Genomic DNA, 21,212 nt, shown 5'->3' with positions numbered 1-21,212 from the left:
AACGTCAGATTCGGTGCGGAAGGGGGGGTGCGTGTATGTACAGATTTCTGCTCGAGGAATTCGCGACGGATAGCAACATAGCAAGATGCAGAAGAAGAAGCCAGTACCACATAACAACTTTTTGTAAAACATAAAATCGTGATTACTAGTCGCTACATTAGAAAGCAGAAAAGAAAACGAATATGAAAACTTATAACAGCAAACAAACCAATCTTCAAGCAAACCGAAGAAACAATGGATACAATTAGTAAAATCATAGTCATTAGAAGATAGTTTTAAAAAACAGGCCAGAATTGAGAGTGCGAGAGACTTAACAAATCGTCTTTAAATAAATGAAAACAATTTAAATTATGCTGCAAGTTGATAACTATTTCCTACAAACGAACAAAACGTGGGTACAACCTAACTCGATTTACTTTCTAGCTTGGAGTTGCATCTTTCCTCAATCTTAAAGTCTATTTTTCTCGAGCAAAGACCGAAATTTAAAAACATAAACCCCAATAATAACTAGCAGAGTTATCCAGCTAAACTACAAATTGTCCTAGTATCACATACGATTAGACTATCACTTGATGAGAGAAAAAGTATAGACTGGGGTGCTAGTGAGTTGTAAAAGCAAGGGGATTGGGCAGCATCGGGAAAGAGAAGAAGTAGTCGTTTGAATTAACATTTTAAATTCTTACAAGTTTGAACAGTCAAAATCACCATTGCGACGAGGATCGCAATGCAGGATCAACTGAGCATTCCTTTTATGCAAAACAACACTTGACTAACATTTCACCATAAGTAGAAACATATAGCACCCTCTTTGATAGGTGATCCATTTCTGAAGTCCACATCAAAGGCTTAGATTCCATTTTATAACTTGAACGGTTTCTGCATGAAGATAAAACTTTATCACTGTTAATCCACTGGACTATGATACTCCGGTGCATATTAAACATTTAACATCATCTGATTCTACCAAAATGGCATATTTTCATCGAATCTTCTGTTAACAAGATGTTGGAAGCAGTTTTAAGATTTTTATTTTTACTGTTAAGTAACCAGTATAAAATTCTTAGAGTGAAACAACCGAATATCGAATTATATCCATTCGTTAAACATCTTTATTTGCGCACTCCAAAGAGCTAAGATATGTTCATTATCTCCTGTCTAATAACAAAAAGAGGTTTCGATATTGTAGAGAGTTTTAACCACCCAGCGAGTCGTCGGCCCAAGCTCGTACCGGGAGTATCCTTTCCAAATGCTGCTTCATATTCCCTGTCCATCCGATAAGAGAATGCTGAGGTTACACCATTCAGTCTTTTACTGGAAGTAATTCGCATCGGTCTAGGTTGCGCATGAACGTTTCTTTGGAATTGGATTGTTTCTCTCAGGGCAGAGTCCCTCCGCTGAAACCCAGAATTTCGCCGCGTCTGTCCAACCCGTAAAGAAACCAACGTGGATTTTCTCGACTCTGTCGGTAACTGGTGGTTGGCAAGCCCTTGAAGCTTTCTAGGAACGAAACAAATACAACTCCCCACGATCGATGAAACCACCATGGCAACCTTTCGATGCTGCTGTCACCGTCTAGCGAATGGTTGCAAAAATTGGAAAATGAAACGAATCTAGCCCTCGGGACGATCCTTACCCTCGAGTGGACGATTTGCATGCGGTACGGTCGGTCATCGATTGATATTTTGCATGTCAATATTGGTTGTGAATCCGCTTTGCATTGTATTACTGCGGGATCTGTTGGAGAGCCCAAACCAATAGGTAAAGTCTTATAGCAATTTCAGTGATATTAAAAAAGTCTCTTTCTTCCAAAACGCTAGAGTTCAATATCGAATATCGGTCGCATTCTCAAACTGACTAAAGTGAAAGCTTCAAATTAGAAGCAAAACGAGGTTTAAATTGGTGGAAATCAAAAGCTCGCATACTTTGATGCCCTCCTAACGGCGATGAATCGATTAATAGAGTTCTTTGGCTTGCTTACAAGCTAACATAGCCACCTTTAAGCGGAAGCTGCATTCATTCGTTTTTCCGAATCGTTTTCAGCAAACAAAGTACGCGATTGTGCATGTCCATCAAGTTCCCATCAGTGCAGACCGATGCTGCTCTAACGTCAGCACCAGCGTAAATCTAACTCTCAAAGTAAACGAACGCAATGTACGGAGGCAAAATTCCTACATATCCGTCGTACCTGCCAAGTGGATATCGTGCAGACGTCACTTCCATTCGTTTGGAAACAACGGTGAGCAATCAGGATCCTCGCAACAGCGGAAAGTGAGTCACGTTGATGAGTTTTCTCCGGGAAAACCTACTCGGCGTCTCACCGGTTCCATATTCTGAGAGTTCTTTTAACGACCCTGTTGGCGCACCGTCATGACCAGTTTTTGAGACTTTCAATAAGCAAACCCACGACTTAACAACGGACGGTTTCTTCGATAGAGAAACACCGAGAAGGAACCACATTAAAGTTAAATACACCGACGTAATGGCAAACAACAATTGCGTTTCTTTGCGTACAAATTGGTTTTCATTGAACGGAACATTTTGGCCGCCGTTTTATCTTTCGGCTACTTAATTTCCCTAGGACATTACCTCGTCCCAGTTGGAGATCGTTTGATGCTATCGTGGTTACTACGAGAAGCAATTCCGTCCGGCACGTTAACCTACGACTGACCATCTTACGCCCATCGGTTCCGGTTGGAAGCAAACACACAATTTCGTTTTGTATTAATTCCCTCGGAAAAGAACGATTCGGCGGCTAGGACAATGCAGTCCACTCTACAAGATTGGATAGAGTGCGTTCAGCAGAAGCGGGTTTTATTTGGCCCGATTCCTTCTACTCCACCTGCTCTATTTTGTTGTTCCAGCAAACATTGGCAACAAGGTTTCTTTCCAGGAATGCCTTCTGGAAGTTGTCCTCCGATTCCACACAGTCGCACGGATACACATATCATTACTTAGGCAAACAACAGCCGCATCCAACCTTTCTTCAATTTTAAGGACACAACACCCCCCCGTCGTGTGATTCAAAATAAACACGCAAATCTGCAATCTGCCTTCCGTTCCATCAACTTCCGACGTGCTAGGACTTGGGCAAACAAGTCTCATCCGTAACGTTAGAAAAGCTACTACCCCTTAAAAATAAATCAACATCGCCGAGTCCTCGGCCAATCGTGTGTGACTAAACGCCAACATCCAATTCTGCGAATTGTACAAGCGGTCAAAAATTCATCGGATCGCCTTCTCGACCTAACTTGGTCGGCGTGGCACGCGGCAAAGAAAAATCGATTTGAATGACGTTTCTTTCCGGACCCTCAATCGATAAGAGCCCGTAACCGTAATGTTCCCTTTTTTTACCTTTTTAGCCGTCCCGTTCTGGGTAGGAAGATACAGAAGAGACCTGAAGTTGGGCGGACTTAACCCTGCAGGGTGAATTAAAGGCAAAATGGGAAGTAAATCGAACGGACCAAGTTCCTCAAACGGTATCCATGGCAAGGGTGGACTCGCTCGTTCAATTGAACCACGAAATCGAACGGTCTGAACATGTCAATGGGGAATTGAAATTTAACTGGGCCGGGGTGGACGGGGTGACATTTTCGTTTATCTCATCGAATTCCGGAGCAGCTTGGGGACAGTTTAAAATGGAAAGGGGTTATATTTAGGAGTTGTTTAACATCGCTGTCCAGAAATAGAGGAATATTTTGGGATGATAAGGTGCGGATATGCCTTGCTCGAGTACCCCCGGTACCGTTATCACCCCGGGGCCATTTTGATGCGCTTGACAAATTGTTAAGTGGTAGATAGAATTCCGAAGCGCTCCCTAAAGAACCGAACGGATGTAAGTGACGGAAGCGAAATTTTCTCGCAATGCTCGAAGCCTTCGTTTGTCGTACATCCAACCACGCACTTTTCGCCCCCACAATCCGTCCCAATTTATAGCCGTACGCTTGGCGGACATCAAAAGTTACATTTTGCAGCCGCGATTTATCAAACACAACGCGAGGCGCCGTTACGCTCGAACCATGATTCACGTCCCGCTCTGACCAAATTAATGAGCGCCAACAAATCCGAGTGTTTGTGTTCTTTGATGTCTGCTCGAGGAAAGGTTTTTTGTTGCGGGAGTTTATTTATTTTTGGATGTTTGTTTTGTGCCTCCACATCGATTTTCTTGACGTCTGGCGTACAACCAAAGGCTTTTCTTTGGCTTGCAGCGGGACAGGAAAAATGATTATTGATTTCAACTCCACGGAGCAGAAGCGATACAAATGGCATTCCTTCGTGTTTTAATCCATTAGCTTGACGTGTTTTATCATTTCCCAAAAAAAAAACGTCTCGTTGGAATCTCTTTTCTTTCGGTTAGTAGAATTGTGAAGGTATTTATCGTGTCACAAAAAAGATTATTTTCATTTTTGCGTTTAATCCCTTTTATGATACAAAAACCACCTCGAAGGATTACTTACGCGTTATTATTCCGTTTAATTCCGGGTACCTTTTACCTGCTGAAAAGGTGTCAGTACACGGTGCTATGAATCGGAAAGCGGTGATGGGACTCAAATGTTGCCCATTCGAAGGGCACGATGGTTTCTGGGAGGGTTTTATATTGAATTATTCTCGGCTTAAATCGATCCGCCCCATCAACACCCAACCCCACGGGTTTGCGGAATAATGTTGGTCCTTGCTGTAAAGCAGAGTGTTGGGTTCCTAAAAATAAAACCGAACGTGTTGGATTTCAGCTGGCCAGACCCAAAACGCTTGTGTTTTCCGTCGTTGTTGACCGCTTTTTCGTTAAACAAAGTCACACGAAAAAGAGAAGAAAAAAGCAGTCCACCAGTGCAGTGTGACATGGAATGAAAAGAAAAATAATAAAAGTATACCACAAACAATTTCATTGTTTGGAAAAAAAAAACGTAAAAGAGATACCAAAACATCGAGTGGTGCAGAAAAAGTTGCTACAAAAAGGACAAACGGACCAACGGCAACCAATCGACCGTGGCGATGTAGAAAATGTGGGGATCAAAATTTGGCACCCATCCCACCCAACCCAAGCCAAGCTCGATAAGTAACGGTAATCCAGGCCGGAAAAACGGGCCCCGACCGGGCGTAGGTTCACCAGACGACCATTTATGTCATCGGTTTAATATGTCCACAATTGAGGAGCGTTTGTCGGGGGGTGGGAAGCGTGCGGGTGTACATGTAAACCGGTGCCAGGGATATGTGTATATTACCAGCATATCGTTAAAGGCCACGGGGCAGCTTAGAACGGCACAAATAAAAGGCAACGGCCTGGACCGACGCAATAAAAGCCAGCATGGCGCAGAGTAATCGAATTTTCCGTTAACCTCACTTTTAAAGCGATACTATTTTATTCCCGTTTTTTTTTTTTGCGACCTCCACGTTTCCGCTCGAGCGCCGCATGATGGATCACTTTGTCGGCAAGTTTAAAGAATCCATGTTTTCTCGTGCCCCCCACCCCTCCACACCCCTAAGACGTGTACGAAAATGGATCACTTCCTTGCGTTGGCTACACTTTTGACCCAAACTGTCCGATAAATGTCACTCGTCGTGTCAAGCCATACATCCTTACTGGATTATTGTTACATTGAATCATTTTGGACACATGGTGGCTTTCCCGCTGCTTAACAGAGTTTCCCGAAAAATACTCTTCGGAGCTTCTTACAGCTGTTATCGATGGAGTAACAAGCGGAATGAAGGCGAGCTGTCTCATTTAATTTTACGACCAACTCATGTTTGTCACTCTTTCCGATCCATTTCCATTCCATGTGCTCTGGTTTTTTTTTTCGGCCCGTTGTTGGAAGCGAAGGGAAAACTTTTTATCACCCCAATCAGAAGAAGAGGCCGCACAAAAAAAAAAAACGGCCATGCCATAAAATTAGGACCGCACGTTCCAGCAGCTGGTTTTGCCAATACATCGAGTGGATTATTAATAAAACACTAACGGTGGTTCGACAGGGCGCCAGCTGGCCTCGGCTTCGGGCCTACGCATTTAAGTTCGCTAATGGACCAGCGTGTACGGAATGCTGTACAGAAACAAACTTCCATCCCCAAACACAAACACACACACACACACACAAAACTGTGGAAAACAGCCAGATACAGTCTCGTCCCACCAGACAGCGGATGGCGAACATCTGGCGTAAGGGAAAAGGATCCGCGCGGGGAGTAAAGAGTTTCTTGTTTGCTTGTCTGAGTTTTCCGCTGGCAATCGATATTTGTGGTGCAAAATTAAAATAATATAGGAAAAGTTTTCACCGCCACGTCGGAGCGGCTGCTCTTCGCAACAGGAAAGCACACCGAAGCCAAAGTTCCTTATTACCGGCGGTGATGGTCTTACCGGGGAAAAATCCTTTTAAAATCCCGTCCGCTGTCGATTGAGCCGTACGTAAAGGTAAACATAAAATTCTTTACATAGGATGCGCTAACGAGCGTGTGGTGAAATATAATATTCATAGCACGACACCCATGTTTCTTCTCGTCCGTAAAAAAAAAACGAAACCCCCACATCTCGTAGATAACTTTATCCACGCTCCGTCAAAAAGGGGTTCCCGGTGTCCCCAGGTCCTGGTTCTCGGAATGTTCCTCCATGGGGGGTGGCACATGGTCGCTAGCAATTTTCTTTTTTTCCTTTCCATTTCGTTTTTTTGCTACAAGGATTTCCCGCAACAAAATCCACCGAGCGGTGGAAATTCGGTCTCATCAATCACCATTCAAGACCTTGTACTGTCGCTCGCGGCTTGGAAGGATCCGACTCGCTTTCCATCGCCCCCTCCCGGTGGGACGAAGCATTATGCAGCGTGAACCGAAGCGACCGGATAAGGAAATGGAACGATCTTTCCGGGAAAACCCGGTTTGGGCTGCGGTTTAGGTGCAAATGGTAGAGTAATATTATGAAAACCTTTCTCACTTGGTGACGACCTTGCCGCTATTGTCACCGGCTTTTCCAAATGCGGACGGAACGAATAACATGTGTGTGTGTGTATGTGGACGAGGAGAGAATGAAGAGGGGGCTGGAAAAATGGTGTGTTTGGGTGTAAAAATCGACTCATGGGAACTGCGGTGGTTCAGGTGGATTACCTTTCCCAAATGACAGTTCCGTTCGGTGTTTCTAACTTGACTTCGTGGGGAAAGTTTTAACACGCAACGATTTTCCGCAAGCCAGCCGAACCTTATGTATGAACTAAAGGTTTCTTATTACCCTGATTTAAAAAAAAAAACCAGCACGCTTCTATGCTATGCTAATTCGGACCGGTGACGGTAACAATCCTTTCAATAGCTCTTTGTTTTCATACGATGAAGAATTGCTCTTTTCCTCAGAAAACCTGAAGAACTCCTCCACACTTTGTTATTATACAAAGATGAGTTGTTTTGTTCCTCGGAGAACCTCGTGGGGAACCTGCCTTCATTATCTGATCATTAAGTAAAAGGAAAGGGAGGAAAAGAACTGAATGAAGAAACAAAACAATTTCTGTTTCACATTTTTTGCAAAGTTTACGCCAACAACGCTCAACGCTTCACCAGGAAAACTGTTTCACTCTATTCCCGGGGAAGCTTTTTTAACACCTGCAAGTTTTGTGGAGTCTTTTTTAAAGATCACCTGCTCCAGGTATGGGTGAGAAGCGCCAATAAATATTAACCATTGCAATATTCGTGCATCCGTCAGATTTCGCTAGCATTTTTCTTCACCACTTTTCCGCTTAGTGCGATTCTTTGGTGAAAAAACTTTTTGACCCCGTATCGCATCCCGATGCCAATGGTACGATGGGGGCGAACTCGAAAATCAAATAAATAAACACGAAATAAACGGCTGAAAGAAGAGCTCAGGTTAAATGGGAAGGTAAACTGTTGATTCGAGACATTTTGAGTTTTACAACGGAATGAAATAAGTGAGGAGGGGGCTTTTTTCCTGGAATCGCACGCACCATCGCCCATGTACTAAAGCATGAAGAAAACTTGGCCTTTCCTTAAGAAAAGTTGAAGATGGCTAAGGCGGCAAAAGTTTTGCAAATCATTTTTTATTTTTAGGAAAATAAACCGAACGGCAGGAGGAAACTGATTTATAATATCGTTAAACTGTTTTATTTTGCCCCTTAATTTTTCCTTTTTTGCATATATTAAAAGTTATAAATCGTTGATTGAGGATACTGTTAAAATTTCACGAGATGTTATTCACTAACGCTCAACCAAAATGTCGTTACTACTTCAGATAACCGATTGATCGGTATTTACAAAAAAACACACACACACAATTACGCACATTTCATACATATTTCCTATACTGTAAATAGAAACCCACTTGATATAAAACAAAGAAAAACACAAGTCAAATCAACCAAATACCAAAAACCAAAGTGATCGAACATGAAAAGGTAGATAATTTAAAAAGAACCCATTAGAACTGTTGGGCCGCTTTCACATGGGTATGTCTTTTAAGAAACATAAAGCTAAGCGAAATTAAACGGTTATCAGTCGATCCGCGGCAGAGAGGAAAATGATGTCCTCGAAATTCTCCAAGGAAGCGTTTAGTAATTTGTTCCAGCTGTTGATTACTTATTTATTACTCAAATTTTTCCAAATGCTCTCGTACAAGTAACGCTATAAGGTGCTTGAAGTAATCATTAGCTGACCATTTAACTAAAAAAGTTAAATATTTCTTGTACGATTTTTGCCTGGTTACATTCTATTCATTATTTCTGACCACGTTATTCTTCAACAAACGAGTCGTTCCAATTTGCCAGTCTACGGTGGACGGCTAAATTTTGCTCAAACTTGTTGTCCCTCGAGCATGATTTGCCTTTTTATTTTGTTTGGGACGTGGAATTTGCTGACAGAAAAACGACCAAAACTCGTGAAAAAATTTGGAATCCCGCGGAAGACAATTAACATACAAAAACAAAGCACAAACCTAAATGTAAAGTCATATTTGGGTTATAAATTTCTGTTTCTGATGCTCTAAATTAGAAAGAAAAACATACTATAGTATTTAGCTTTACATCTTCTTCCATCAAGCCACTGCGACACACAACGGTTTAGGAAAGTAATGATAAACGAATAACTAACCCCCTCAAAGCAAACAAATACCATCCAGAGTTTTCTAACGAGGTTAAAGCTTAGTTCAAGTGAACAGACCAGTGATTATGAATTGGAAAATAAATAGCTAGTGAATCGTATGGCACGGCTTTAACTAATTGAGAGAGACTTTTAAGATTGTGCAGGACTAGGAAGGACTATAAAGCAATGGGCAAGGTATCGTCGAAAGGGCAGTGTTATTAAGACGATGAACAATTAAGAAACGTCCTGTTAGAAAGATAGAACGAAATGTAAAGTAATAAAGTGCGGTGAACTGGCCAAAACTGTGCTGCGAAAGCGTGTGAAACGAGCGGGAAAGAATAGTTGATGGTAGATTGAAGTAAATGATTAGTTGGAAAGGTCCGAAGCTTAAAAAAAGCGATACCAAAAAAGAGATTCCTAAAATAAGAACCATCGCAACAAAACGTACCAAAATAATAAAGCAAATCATCTAACAACAAAAAAGGGAAAGCTGCGGTGAACGAAGGTCCCGCACTTTTCTGGCTGAATTAAAAGAGCAAAGAATCACTTTCCGATGGGTAAACAAACTTCAACCCAAGTCCAAATCCCAAACCCCCCCGTCAGGCACACGACTCGTTCGCATCTCGGTGATCATTATTTCAGAATTTTGTTCCTTCTTGAAAACCAAAAAAAAAAAGCGAGAAACCCTTCTTAGCAATAATAACAATTATCATAACGGCGATCATTATTATGCAGATAAGGCGAGACGGAAAGGTTTGAACGAGCTCGTCTACAAACACGCTGCGTGATAGATTAGGGATTCCAATTTCGGAGATAAACCGGCGAACGTCTGGGGTCGTGAAAAAAATTAAAAAACGAATGTCGTTTAATAAAGTGACTGGAGTAATAGCGATCGATACAGTTACGTAGGGAGAGCATGAGGAAATAAAGCATTGCACATTGAAGGTCAATGAATGAACAAGAACAAGCATAGAAAACATACCGAAAACGATATAAAAAAAATCCACAGTGCCTTGTTTGCACCATAAGCTTTTTACGCAATCATGTCGCGCCGAATCGTCCTTGGAAGCGCTTTCCGAATTGCGTGCTTTTCCGTTGTCAGTGTTAGCTGGATAAGTTCGACAAATGTTATTAGTTTATGCGTATAGGAAAGTAGCTCTTATACGGCGTAATGTAAGTTCAGCTGCTTTTGCAAGTTTGGCCAAAGTATTTAATTATGTGTACGTGTGTATACTAGTAAAGAGAAGAGTAGTAAAATAAGAAAGAAATTCCGTCAAGCCACTGACGCTCCAAGACGCTGGTTGTACGAGCTGGGTGTAGTGAATTTTCATATGACTTTATCTTTTAAAGCAGATTAGATGGATTAGCTCCCACACGGTTTGATGTTGAAGGATAACAACAGTGCATATCGCGATAGAAATTTTTAAATCAAACTAAGTTACTTTGCTCTGCTTGCTGATGCAACGGATACACTGTGTGGTTCCAGCGGAGCTGTGTAGAAAGTCCTGGATGGATGGTAGATGGAGAACGTAACAATAATATTTAACTACAACCACGAACTCCCAAATCAGCAGTAACTCTAAGAAGCAGACGCTACAGCAACCCTCTCAAGTGGTCTAACTTTACTCCTTACGGCCGTTTTGTTCGCAAGAATGTATCCTTATGGCTCAAGTGGAAAGCTGTTTTCCTATTGGATATAGAATAAGGAGTAGAAATATCAACTGATAGCAATTGGCAAGCAGTGAAACTGCGGACAACCAAATATATCGCTTAGTTAGTTTTCTAATGGCGCGGCAACGAGGTGACAATTAAAACCAGATAAACGCATGTAAAATAGTGTTAATTTTTCAGCAGTTATTTAGAACCTTGGAGTGTTTTCTCTGCTTTTCATCATTCGTAACAAAAATTAACGTAACACGGCCAATGCCTAGCATTGTCTCAATAACTAGAGAACCCGATAGCAGCAGTCCAACGGAGCTACAGTACACTGTACACTAACGTCTCTTCAAAGAACTTTAAAAAATTGCAGCAAGGAAATATTTAAAACCTAATGGAACAAACTAGACATTCGATAGGTTTTCGATAGAAAAACTGGATGTAAAAGAAACACACACAAACACAGACTCAAAAATCACAGTAGGGCAGATGGGCTTAAAATAAAGACAAATTGCAACATTCTGTCTTTACAACTCAACCTAAATGAAGCTTTATTGTTTTTTTAACTGGAAATTTTCACATTGACAGTGGGAAGCATAATAAAAAATCAGCTAAATCAACGTAGAGATAAGATTTGAATAAACATCTGCGAAACAAACTGCGAGCGATCAATGCGACGGTACCGTGGGTTGATGAAAATGGTAAAATATTATCTAACCTTACGCCGATGCGTATGCTTCGTGTACTCTGCAGTCAGTACATGAAACCGACAAGTGAAAAATAAATCTAAAAAAATGCATTGAAATCTTAACTAAAAAAGGTAATTAACAATGAAGAAAAAAGAAGTAAAATAATGTGGGAAATAAAATTTCTCTTCTTCCTGAAATAACATTGTTTCTTTCGTTTAATATTTCATTTCAAATTTGTGAAAGAAAATATACAGCCTCAGTACGAACTTCGATCGAGTTGATCCGATTGAATTGAGCTGTCAATTTTCATTCTCGTCAAAGGTATCGATCCTTTGACTGGCGCTAAATTACAACAACCGAATTTATACCTACAACGATTAACTTTTGAACTACAAGACTAGCTGCAGTGTTTCTAGCTTTGCTCAAGTTACCTTGACCATAAGGTTGGCAGTCTAATCAAGGTTACTCGAACGAAGCAATATGTTCTTAATCAAAACATAAATAAAAATATCACGAAGCACCACACGAATATCAAAAATCGGCCCAACAGAATTAAACAACACACTCGTCGCATAGAAAATTGAACATGGCTTTAGTTCGATCGTTCCAGTGAGTATCCCTGCTAGCCAAAGCGAATCTACAATCCGTATTTACTCACTACACGTTTTACGTAACCCTCCCTAGGATTCTGTTTCCAAAGATACCGGCAATGCCTTTTTTCGCCGGCAATCTAGCAAACACCCTGACGGAAGCCACGGCCGGTGGGGCCTGGGGACTACTATCAGCACGGACAGTGATCCGCAATCAGTTTCCTCGAGCAAGGGAAACTAAACGTGTACGAGTGCATGGTTGGTGGAAAAGAATATCCACCCTCCCTGGCCGACGGGTGCTTATGCGTAAAATCTTGAAAGGGCGTCATGTTCTTGCACACTAGTCGCATGTGTTGTATATTCCGCTAAAGGATTTATCCCTTATTAAAACCTAGCCTAGTTCCACGCATGGTGCAACATTGTAAAAATGCTTTGCATCAAAGTAATGTTCCAGTTTTTTTTTTTTTTTATTCAACGATGACATTTGTTAGATGACAACATGATGTAAACAATAACAACAGAACCGTCATGTTTTGTATAGATCCAACATTTCATTTCCATACCAGAAAGTGTTGAAAAACGATGCCATTTACTTCAATATGATCAACGACGAATATTTTTTTGAGATAACAGTCCCGAATTTGGCAACCTGTTGTCGAATATGTTTGTCTAATCAAACCAAGTGGAACATTCAGGACGATTATCTGCAATGCGCGGATATCATTACGCTCGCCGAGGCAATAAAAGCCATCGCAAATATTACGGTAAGGTATAAAATCACTAAAAGCGCCCACACAAACAATTACTAGGAAATTGCATACAATATATTTCTAGATTGAAACAAATGAAAACATGTCCAACAACCTCTGTGAGCTGTGTTTCTCCCGGTTGAACGATGCGTACAGCTTTATTTGCGATATTCGTAAAAACAATGAGACCATCTGGACAAGATCCCTGGCCATTGCCAGCACGTCTGTCGAAGAACATACCATCACGAAGCAAGTGGCCAATCAACCCAATACGGATGAAGTGTTTGACGAAGCGTCGGATCAACCCATCCGGGACGAAGTGTCCGACAACGATGGATCCGTATTTCTAACCGAACCCATGAACGCAGTAGACCTTGTAGTGCAGGAAATAGCTCCTGCCAAACGGATGGCCGTAAAGCGCCGAAAGTTAAGTCGCCCTAAGAAAGAGCACCGGTGTAACAAGTGTGGAAAAATATTTACAAGAAAATCAAATCTCGACGATCACGAACGATTGCACGCCCAAATGAAGCCCTATCGGTGTGAATATTGCGACAAACGCTTCGTGCAGAACGGCAATTTGCGTATGCACCTTCGGATACATACAGCAGAAAAACCGTACCAATGCCAACTGTGTAACCGAAGTTTCGCGCAATCCAGTACGCTGAAAACGCACATAAAATCCCATGCGGATATTAAATCGTTTCTCTGCGGCACGTGCGACAAATCGTTCATATCCAAGTCCGATCTAGTAAAGCATAAATTATCGCACTCGGATAAAAAGGGTTTTAAGTGTGTCATTTGCCAGACAAGGTATTTTACCCAGAAAGTGCACTTGCGGTGTCATCTGGAAAGGATACATAAGTTGTTCAACCACCAATCGTTGCTTTTAGATGGTACGTTGCGTGTTGCGCAACAAATGGAATAGAAATGGTTTCATCAATAAAAATAAACTTCACAAAGATTAAAAGAAATATTTACAAATTTATCGTAACACCAAAAATAGTTTCATCGAAAGAAAGTAGAATAACAATCCTTATAATTTCGGATCATGAAATTATGAATGCTTTGCAATCGAGCGGTCGGTGAAATACAAACACGTAACACACACAAATGAACACCTTATCCGATCCTTTATCTTAACCTCTGTGTATTGTTTCTCTTCATATCAGTTACGATTAAATTACAAAACTCCTACTGGCGGCAGACCCGGAAAGGACACCGGTGCAGGCTCAGAGATAGAATCGGAGTTTAGTGCCGGCGTGCCATAACCGTTTTTTCGCTCAACGCTCCTGCTTTTACTTCTTCTTGGGCGGTTGCTGTTTCTTCTCCTTCTTGGCCGCGCTAGCCTCACCCTTGGGCGCTGCCTCAGGCTTTCGCTTCGGCGCTTCCTTCTTCGCCGCCGCGGGCGCATCCTTGGCGGGCTTCTTCTCAGCCGCAGTCTTCTTACCCTCGGTCTTCGGGGCCGACTTCTTGTCAGCCTTCTTGGCGTCCGGCTTAGCGCCCTCCTTCTTGCCACCGGCTGCTGCTGCTGCCGGCTTCTTCACCTCCTTCTTGCCGGCAGCATCCTTCTTGACGTCCTTCTTAGCAGCGGCATCCTTCTTGCTGGAATCCTTCTTGGCGGCATCCTTCTTGGAGGCATCCTTCTTCGGCTCAGCACCGTCCTTCTTGGAAGCCTCCTTCTTGGCGGCAGCTTCCTTCTTCTTGGCAGCCGCCAGCTCCTTCTTGTCCTTCTCGGACGTTAGGGAGCTGCGCGAGTCGCGCATCGACGACAGGCGGGAACGGCGGCGCACGCGCTCCTGACGACGGCGCAGGGTTATGATGCGGGCGTACTCAACCTCGGCCTCGCGGCGTGCCTCCGAACGGCGTTTCTTCACCAGCAGACGGTGTCTCTTGCGCTGCAGCACGACTGGCGTGATCAGGCGCTGGATCTTCGGTGCCTTGTGGCGCGGCTTCTTGCCATCCTTGGCGGCCAGCGGGCGCTTCACCACGAACTGACGCACATCGTCCTCCTTGGTCAGGTTGTACAGCTTGCGGATGTTGTTAGCGCGCTTCGGTCCGAGCCGACGCAGCACATGCGTATCGGTCAGTCCGGGAATGTCTTTCTCGCCCTTGCGGACAATGATCAGAGCCAGAGCCGACAGATTCTGATCGACGATGCAACCGCGAACCGACTTGCGCTTACGCTCTCCAGTGCGACGGGGACGATAGCATGAATGTCCCTTCTTCAGCAGCAGACGAACACGGGCTAGAATTAAGCAGAGAAACGGTGATGAAATACACTGAAACACGTACGAAAGAGACCACCCACCAAAAGGGGTACTTACTGTTGGTCAGCACGCCCTGCTTCATCGGGAAACCCTGCTTGTCGTTGCCCCCGGCAATCTTCAGCACGTAACCCTTCCATTCATCGCCTAGAGGATCAGCAGAGACCTCAGCGCCCATGCGCTTGTCGAAGAAGAAACGCAGGCTATGATCATCCGAGGGGATGTCAAACGTCTTTTGGGCTCCCGTTGCGGGAAACGATACGTTCAGCTGGGAATCAAGTTGTAAAGGAAAAAAATGGTTGTATTATTCAGCATTATGTTGCGTTGCACTATGCGCGAAATCACAACTAAACATAGCATTCGTAGCTCGCTCCCGGGTCGAGGCACCGGATTGCATGTTCGCTTGTCCACATTCCATACACACACGACCGGGTTCCGACTGTCAAATATCCCAAGAACGACAACGAAACACATCAAACACGCGCTGGCCAAATCATTTCCTTATTTGCGCTTCCAAAATGGTAAATTCAATCACTTTTCCATCAAATTGCCACTCCTGATACTAACTCACACTCCGAGCAGTACATTATGGTAGGATTTTTACATTAATTCGGCGTAAAATGCCTGCAATTCGGTCGTACCTTCATTTTACACGTCTATTCCCATACACTCCAGAAGAGTAAAAAGGCTGTCAAAATGAACGGATTCGGCCAAGCTAGACTGCTACAGTCAACTTCCGTTTTCCGTCTACTTGACGTTTACGAATCTGTCAGCTGTCAGTACAAAAGTGAGTGCGGTCGATGCTTGACCATACGATTTCGTCGACTTTTTATTTTTACGAAGACCGGCAAACACATTTTTTACAAACAGTTTATGCGACGATTTAATATACTTTCAATACATAAAGTAATTGGGGGGATCCGCGACAGCCGGGCGGTAGCACCCTTAGATCGCCCCATGAGCGCCGGGGCTCACCACCTCGACGGCGTGGGTTCGAATCCCAACCGAGACCGGACCCCTCCCCTGTACGAGAGGACTGACTATCCACGTACAACAGGGAAACAAGTCTCGTAAGCCCTTAAAGGGCAGGCATGACCAAGAAGAAGAAGAAGAAGACATAAAGTAATTATTTCATTACAGATCGATTTGATAATGGTACGAAACATCATTCAATCTTCATACATTCCAGATGTACATCAATCTTCCACCACTTAGTAAATAACATTTAATGGTACATGTGGTAGAGAGTTTCAGCCTAAATAGGTAATATTGGAACGGGTAAAGACAAATTTCGGAAATATACACAATATACAGAACATGAAAACTTTGAAACCTAAAACACATCTAAATTCTTTATTACGGAAATAAGCTCTACATACAATAAGATGATTGAGCGATAGTTACTATGAAAACCCACAAGTTAGTGAAATAAGGTTAATCGCTCTTCAAGTAACGCTTCATGACAGTGAACTCCTGCACTTTTTTGGACTTGTTCGTCTTCTTATCCTCTTTCGATTCTGCGGATCCTGGTTTTTCTTTGTTTTTGAATGATTTTATCTTCTTTTTAACGCTCACACTTTCCGCCACTGTGGTTTGCTCATCAGACTGATCGGTGTTACCTTTCTTAAATTCCATACCCAAATCAATGGCTATTTCATTTTCTCCAACCATTTTTATCTCTTTGATCGACGTTTTTACATGCTGTGCAGTATTATCACCTTCAGCGACATGCTGTGCAGTATTATCACCTTCATCGTCATCATCATCACTTGAACTCTCTGCTTTTTTTTCGGCCTTCTCACGGTTTTCCTGTTCTTGCTTTTTGTTATCAAAGTAGTGTTCCACTTTGTAGAACCCGTCTTCCGTATCGATCTTATAGCGATACCGAGAGCATCCCGGTTTCGGTTTAATTTCGTGAGTAAAGTTTAGATGCTTGGAAAGAAGCCAGCCGGAACCAAATCCTGCTTCACAAAGGTGACACGCGTAATGAGGCGGTGGAAGGTGGTAATGTTTGATAATGTGCTGTGAATAAAATACCGAAACAAAAGAATGGAATGAGTTAGCGTATTTCACGTCTCACGCTGGAGTTCCTTGGACTTACGAGCTTGAGTGAACTTTCACTCCGGAACGTTGCGTTACAGCCGAACTCGTCACACCGGTACATACGCACCGTTGAATGTCTATTCATATGCTTTTTCAACTCCGACGCAGTGTACGTCCGATATTCGCACTGCGTACATGCCATCGGACGCAACTTCAAATGTATTCGATTTAAATGCATTATCATTTGACTTGGTGCCGTGAACTTTCTTGGACACCTCGGGCACGACACGTGGTATGAATGGATGTCGGCATGGTTGTTGAGCAGGCGCTCAGTGGTAAAGAATTTATTGCATTCTTCACATTTGAACTTGCGATCTGTAAATTGAAAGGTGGTATTGTTGTTACACAAACGATAATCACATGAGCTTGCACGAAATACTTACATCGCAGATCAACTTGTCGAAAGCAATGATTTCTATACATTACCCGCTCAAAAAACATTGTACCACAATTAAAGCACGCGACTTCCCTTTGTTTTGTGTGCTTCCTCAAATGCCTCAAGCCAATAGCAAGTTTGGTTAAAGAAAACGTGCAGAGTGCCCACATACAGGCAACTGGTTCCGGTAGAGATTTTTTGCCGGGCGTCGCCTTATCGTACAAGTGGTGCGCTACATGATAGTTAAACTCCATAATTTTATCGAATTTCTGTCCACAACTTTTCCACTCGCAGGTGTAGCTTAACGGAATTTTGCTAATATCGTTTCGAGTCCCGCTGTCGTAGTTACATTTGGGAAAATTTGCCAACATACTCAAGCTGGCACCGTGAACCTTCAGCTTCGTGTGGTAGGCGTGTACGTGCACATGAGAGTTGAAAATCGACTTATCGTTACTAATAAAGCAGCACAGATCCCAGCTGCATGCAAATACATTGTTGTCTTTCTCGGTCTCCTCCGCGTGCATTTCAACATGCTGGAAATATCTGTGGTCCTTCCCGGTCATAAAAACACACTTCTTCCACTCGCATTCGTACTTGAAACTTTTCCTTTTTTCGTCTTCGCTCAGTGTACTCAACTGCTGCCTGAAGTTGCTCTGGAACGTTAAACATCCTCATTAGCGTCGTTTGGCACGGCTTGGACAACTAACAAAAGAATACTTACCATTATAGAGTCAACCCATAATTGGTTTATCTGGTCTTCATCTTCCCTTTCACCATGATCTTCATCGTCAGAGGGGGGCAAGATGACCTCCGCATTAACCCGTGATTCAATCCATTCGTCTATTCTTTTATTCAAAAACTCTTCCTCCTGCTTTACCTTTGTGGCCAGTGAGGAATGTCCTTCCTCCACAGTAGCACCCTCGGAAGGATCCAATGTCGGTTTATCTTTCTTACCCGGACTATCGTTGGTCGTGGACGACGTTGACCGTGGTCGTTTTTTTGATTTGCCCATGGTGTAAATGCCTTACAATGCTCTAAATAATGAGAGAAAATGTGCTTGCCGGTACACACGGTACAGTAACAGACGCCGAGTAGAATACCACTAAACACGCGGGACCGAATTTTTACGTAAACAACGACCTTTGACAGAATCGTGTGCTTTTCATCGATTATTGTTTTACGGTTCGTCGATTAAACAATATTATTTAAACAATTTGGTTTGAAACATTAAATTGATCCATTATTTAATATTTAACTGAAAAATGTGTGAATAAACAATAATAAACATGCTTGAGGGGAAACAAGATGAGTTATAATTTCACTTAATATGTTTAGTCGATGAACAGCATCGACTGCACTCGCAAATGTCGCCCGTTTGACGCTGTCAGCTCGACTTCCGACTTTTCCATCCGACAGCGCTTCGCATCACGACTGGCACTTGGAGTTCTTTTCCGGCTGTCACAGACGAAGAGGTAGGATGTGGTCCCTGGGAGCTGCTCAATTTTTCACAAATTTCCAAACGAGGCGCACCGACGTTCGTGCGGAAATGGTGTTGTGTAAAGTCGTGCCGCTCTTGAGCTTGACCGATAGTGGAAAACGTGGAATATGTTGCCTAACCAACACTATACTAACGTAATGTTTTCGTTGTCTTTCGCCCATCGTGTTGCATTTGGTTGCTCCGCTTCCCCTGCCCTGCCCCCGACGACATCATCGTGTGTACCTCTGGCGTATCAACTGTGGGGACGACGGCATTTAGGACGGAAACATGGCTCCGAGGTACGAAATGTGCGTCGGCCTTAGAAAAGGCCACAGGACCACCAAAATAAAGCAGCTGCAGTACCGTGGCGACCGCAAAGTCAAGGGTATCCGCCCGTCTCGACTGAAGGGTGTAAGTATTAAATGATGGCACACTGTGAGTCCCGATTGTTTCCAGAGTGAAACACAATGTTCGTTACCATGATGAAACCTCCATTAATCCATTCACAGACCGTATGCATTTCCCTACCGTCCGCAGACTGGCCAATGTTCTATTGGTCGGCTTCTGTTGGCACGGTTTGAAAAATCATACTCGATGGTTAAATTTTGGATCTGATACCTTATTTCTACTTCAGTTTTAGTTAGAGTGACTATAGTGTTGGGGAAAAGCAATAGGAATTAATGCGATTCTTCCGTTATCTAAACTTTATCCTCATATACAGATTCAAACGAAGCATACCAAATTCGTGCGCGATTTGGTCCGTGAAGTCGTTGGCCATGCTCCGTATGAGAAGCGTGGTATGGAATTGCTGAAGGTGTCGAAGGACAAGCGTGCGCTGAAGTTCCTGAAGCGACGCCTCGGCACGCACATCCGTGCTAAGAGGAAGCGTGAGGAGCTGTCCAACATTCTGGCCCATATGCGCAAGGCTGGCCACAAGTAAACATCCGTCTCCGCTATTGTCGGTGGGAAATTGTTGACGGCCGCGCGAAGATCGGATGCACGGACGAGCGTTGGATCTTCTTCTGGTGCGTGTTTGTGTAAGGATTATAACATTCTTGAAGAATAAAAGCTAAACAAGACTCCTAATAGCAGGGTTTCTTTGATTGGGAAAGAAACATGATACAACATTCAGTCAATTGTCATCAATTTCGGTATTCGGAAATAGGCGAGGCTTGCATTATATTTTCTTCCAGCATCTTTAATGTTACATCGAGCGATTAATGTTAAGATGAGATTTGTTTGTTCCGTAACGAATCCTTGTCTTTACCACAATTCCACCGAGTTTAGAGTTTAATAGTATCCAATTGATCTGGCTTTGATTCTCTCCGAAAATGGGGGTTATCTATGAGGGATTTTTTAAGCTTACGAACGGCTACGGTAACCTAGTCGTTTTTTTTTACCTTTTGTACATTGAAAAAGCAATTAAAGTACAGTTATCATCATCGCTTTATAAGTCATTCCTATTTATCAAGAAATGTATTATAAGTTTATGTTACTTGGTACGACTTGTTACCACACTCCCCTCGTGCGTGATCACTATCCAAGCAACCGTTCGTGTATTGTTCAAAGCCTGCTCGTCTAAACGATAACACAGCATGTAAGATGGAAAGCATTTCTTTCCGTAACCATCGCATGATTTGGGAAATGTGTGCTATGTGATAATGTAAACTGAATAAAACCTAATTACTGGCGGTCCACAGTTACGTTTCTTACAACTCATGTGCCTTTTGCGAGACGACCTAAACGAACCTAAAGTCAAAATTGCAAGATTTAACATCCAAAGGATAGTACGAATGCGATGCGGACAGCCAAAGGAAAATGTTTACGAAAGGACACATGAAGGACTGCAGGGACTGGACACTGTGGCGATAGGATTAAATGGTATATTGCTCTAGTGTATCTAATCGTAGACACCGTAGAAACATGTAAAAACGTTGCCAGGAATGAACGCCAACAAACACGTGGAATAATACACGCAAGAAAATATACGAGCTATTAGAGAGAAGGGTGATGGACACATGCATCATAATTTGTCGTTAACAACGGGTGGTAATGGTTTGTAATCTGGTTACGAAATCAGCGTTTTTCTATTTCGATGGTACCTGCACTGCAATGACTTTTCGGCTCCTGTTTTTCTTCAAGGAGCGTTTTTCTTCTGGTTGAAGTTCAGCATTAGATAAACTCTTGCACGTTGAAGATGGAGACACAGATCAGGGACACAACATTGCATCGAACGGGACCGGGGTTT

At 42.9% G+C, this 21,212-nt stretch overlaps 5 protein-coding genes across 5 annotated transcripts; 3 read left to right on the top strand and 2 right to left on the bottom strand.

Annotated features, from left to right (window-relative positions):
• Positions 1-11,879: 11,879 nt before the first annotated feature.
• On the top strand, positions 11,880-12,395 carry LOC131288055 (large ribosomal subunit protein bL34m). Its single transcript, XM_058317156.1, has 2 exons — positions 11,880-12,014; positions 12,090-12,395. Exons 1-2 carry the CDS (start codon positions 11,992-11,994, stop codon positions 12,337-12,339), a joined length of 273 nt encoding a protein of 90 aa, XP_058173139.1. The 5' UTR covers positions 11,880-11,991; the 3' UTR covers positions 12,340-12,395.
• Positions 12,396-12,834: 439 nt separating this feature from the next.
• Positions 12,835-13,687, top strand: LOC131288053 (zinc finger protein 239-like). The gene has a single exon (XM_058317153.1). It carries the CDS (start codon positions 12,848-12,850, stop codon positions 13,667-13,669), a length of 822 nt encoding a protein of 273 aa, XP_058173136.1. The 5' UTR covers positions 12,835-12,847; the 3' UTR covers positions 13,670-13,687.
• Positions 13,688-13,855: 168 nt separating this feature from the next.
• On the bottom strand, positions 13,856-15,747 carry LOC131288052 (small ribosomal subunit protein eS6). Its single transcript, XM_058317152.1, has 3 exons — positions 15,650-15,747; positions 15,069-15,276; positions 13,856-14,989 (listed from the first exon to the last, which is right to left on the bottom strand). Exons 1-3 carry the CDS (start codon positions 15,653-15,655, stop codon positions 14,040-14,042), a joined length of 1,164 nt encoding a protein of 387 aa, XP_058173135.1. The 5' UTR covers positions 15,656-15,747; the 3' UTR covers positions 13,856-14,039.
• Positions 15,748-16,442: 695 nt separating this feature from the next.
• Positions 16,443-18,499, bottom strand: LOC131284201 (histone H4 transcription factor). Its single transcript, XM_058313056.1, has 4 exons — positions 18,209-18,499; positions 17,495-18,140; positions 17,110-17,426; positions 16,443-17,030 (listed from the first exon to the last, which is right to left on the bottom strand). The coding sequence occupies exons 1-4, from the start codon at positions 18,497-18,499 to the stop codon at positions 16,443-16,445; spliced, it is 1,842 nt and encodes a 613-aa protein (XP_058169039.1).
• A 387-nt stretch (positions 18,500-18,886) lies between these two features.
• On the top strand, positions 18,887-20,050 carry LOC131288054 (large ribosomal subunit protein eL36). The gene is made up of 3 exons (XM_058317154.1): positions 18,887-18,959; positions 19,244-19,375; positions 19,686-20,050. The coding sequence occupies exons 2-3, from the start codon at positions 19,253-19,255 to the stop codon at positions 19,902-19,904; spliced, it is 342 nt and encodes a 113-aa protein (XP_058173137.1). The 5' UTR covers positions 18,887-18,959; positions 19,244-19,252; the 3' UTR covers positions 19,905-20,050.
• Positions 20,051-21,212: the final 1,162 nt, after the last annotated feature.

Source organism: Anopheles ziemanni, chromosome 3 (genome assembly GCF_943734765.1).
Source record: "Anopheles ziemanni chromosome 3, idAnoZiCoDA_A2_x.2, whole genome shotgun sequence".
Taxonomy (NCBI): Eukaryota; Metazoa; Arthropoda; class Insecta; order Diptera; family Culicidae; genus Anopheles; species Anopheles ziemanni.
Note: the sequence above shows the minus strand (reverse complement) of the source record. Positions and strands in the feature narration are given on the sequence as shown.

Coding starts and splice junctions, on each gene's coding strand:
- LOC131288053 (XM_058317153.1), top strand. CDS start 12,848: ATGTCCAACAACCTCTGTGAGCTGTGTTTCTCCCGGTTGAACGATGCG.
- LOC131288055 (XM_058317156.1), top strand. CDS start 11,992: ATGGCTTTAGTTCGATCGTTCCA. Junction 12,015..12,089: donor GCTTTAGTTCGATCGTTCCA/GTGAGTATCCCT, acceptor AACCCTCCCTAG/GATTCTGTTTCCAAAGATAC.
- LOC131288054 (XM_058317154.1), top strand. CDS start 19,253: ATGGCTCCGAGGTACGAAATGTGCGTCGGCCTTAGAAAAGGCCACAGG. Junction 19,376..19,685: donor GCCCGTCTCGACTGAAGGGT/GTAAGTATTAAA, acceptor CCTCATATACAG/ATTCAAACGAAGCATACCAA.
- LOC131284201 (XM_058313056.1), bottom strand. CDS start 18,499: ATGGGCAAATCAAAAAAACGACCACGGTCAACGTCGTCCACGACCAAC. Junction 17,427..17,494: donor TCGACAAGTTGATCTGCGAT/GTAAGTATTTCG, acceptor TTCAATTTACAG/ATCGCAAGTTCAAATGTGAA. Junction 17,031..17,109: donor GTGAAAGTTCACTCAAGCTC/GTAAGTCCAAGG, acceptor TTTTATTCACAG/CACATTATCAAACATTACCA.
- LOC131288052 (XM_058317152.1), bottom strand. Junction 14,990..15,068: donor GCAGGGCGTGCTGACCAACA/GTAAGTACCCCT, acceptor GCTTAATTCTAG/CCCGTGTTCGTCTGCTGCTG.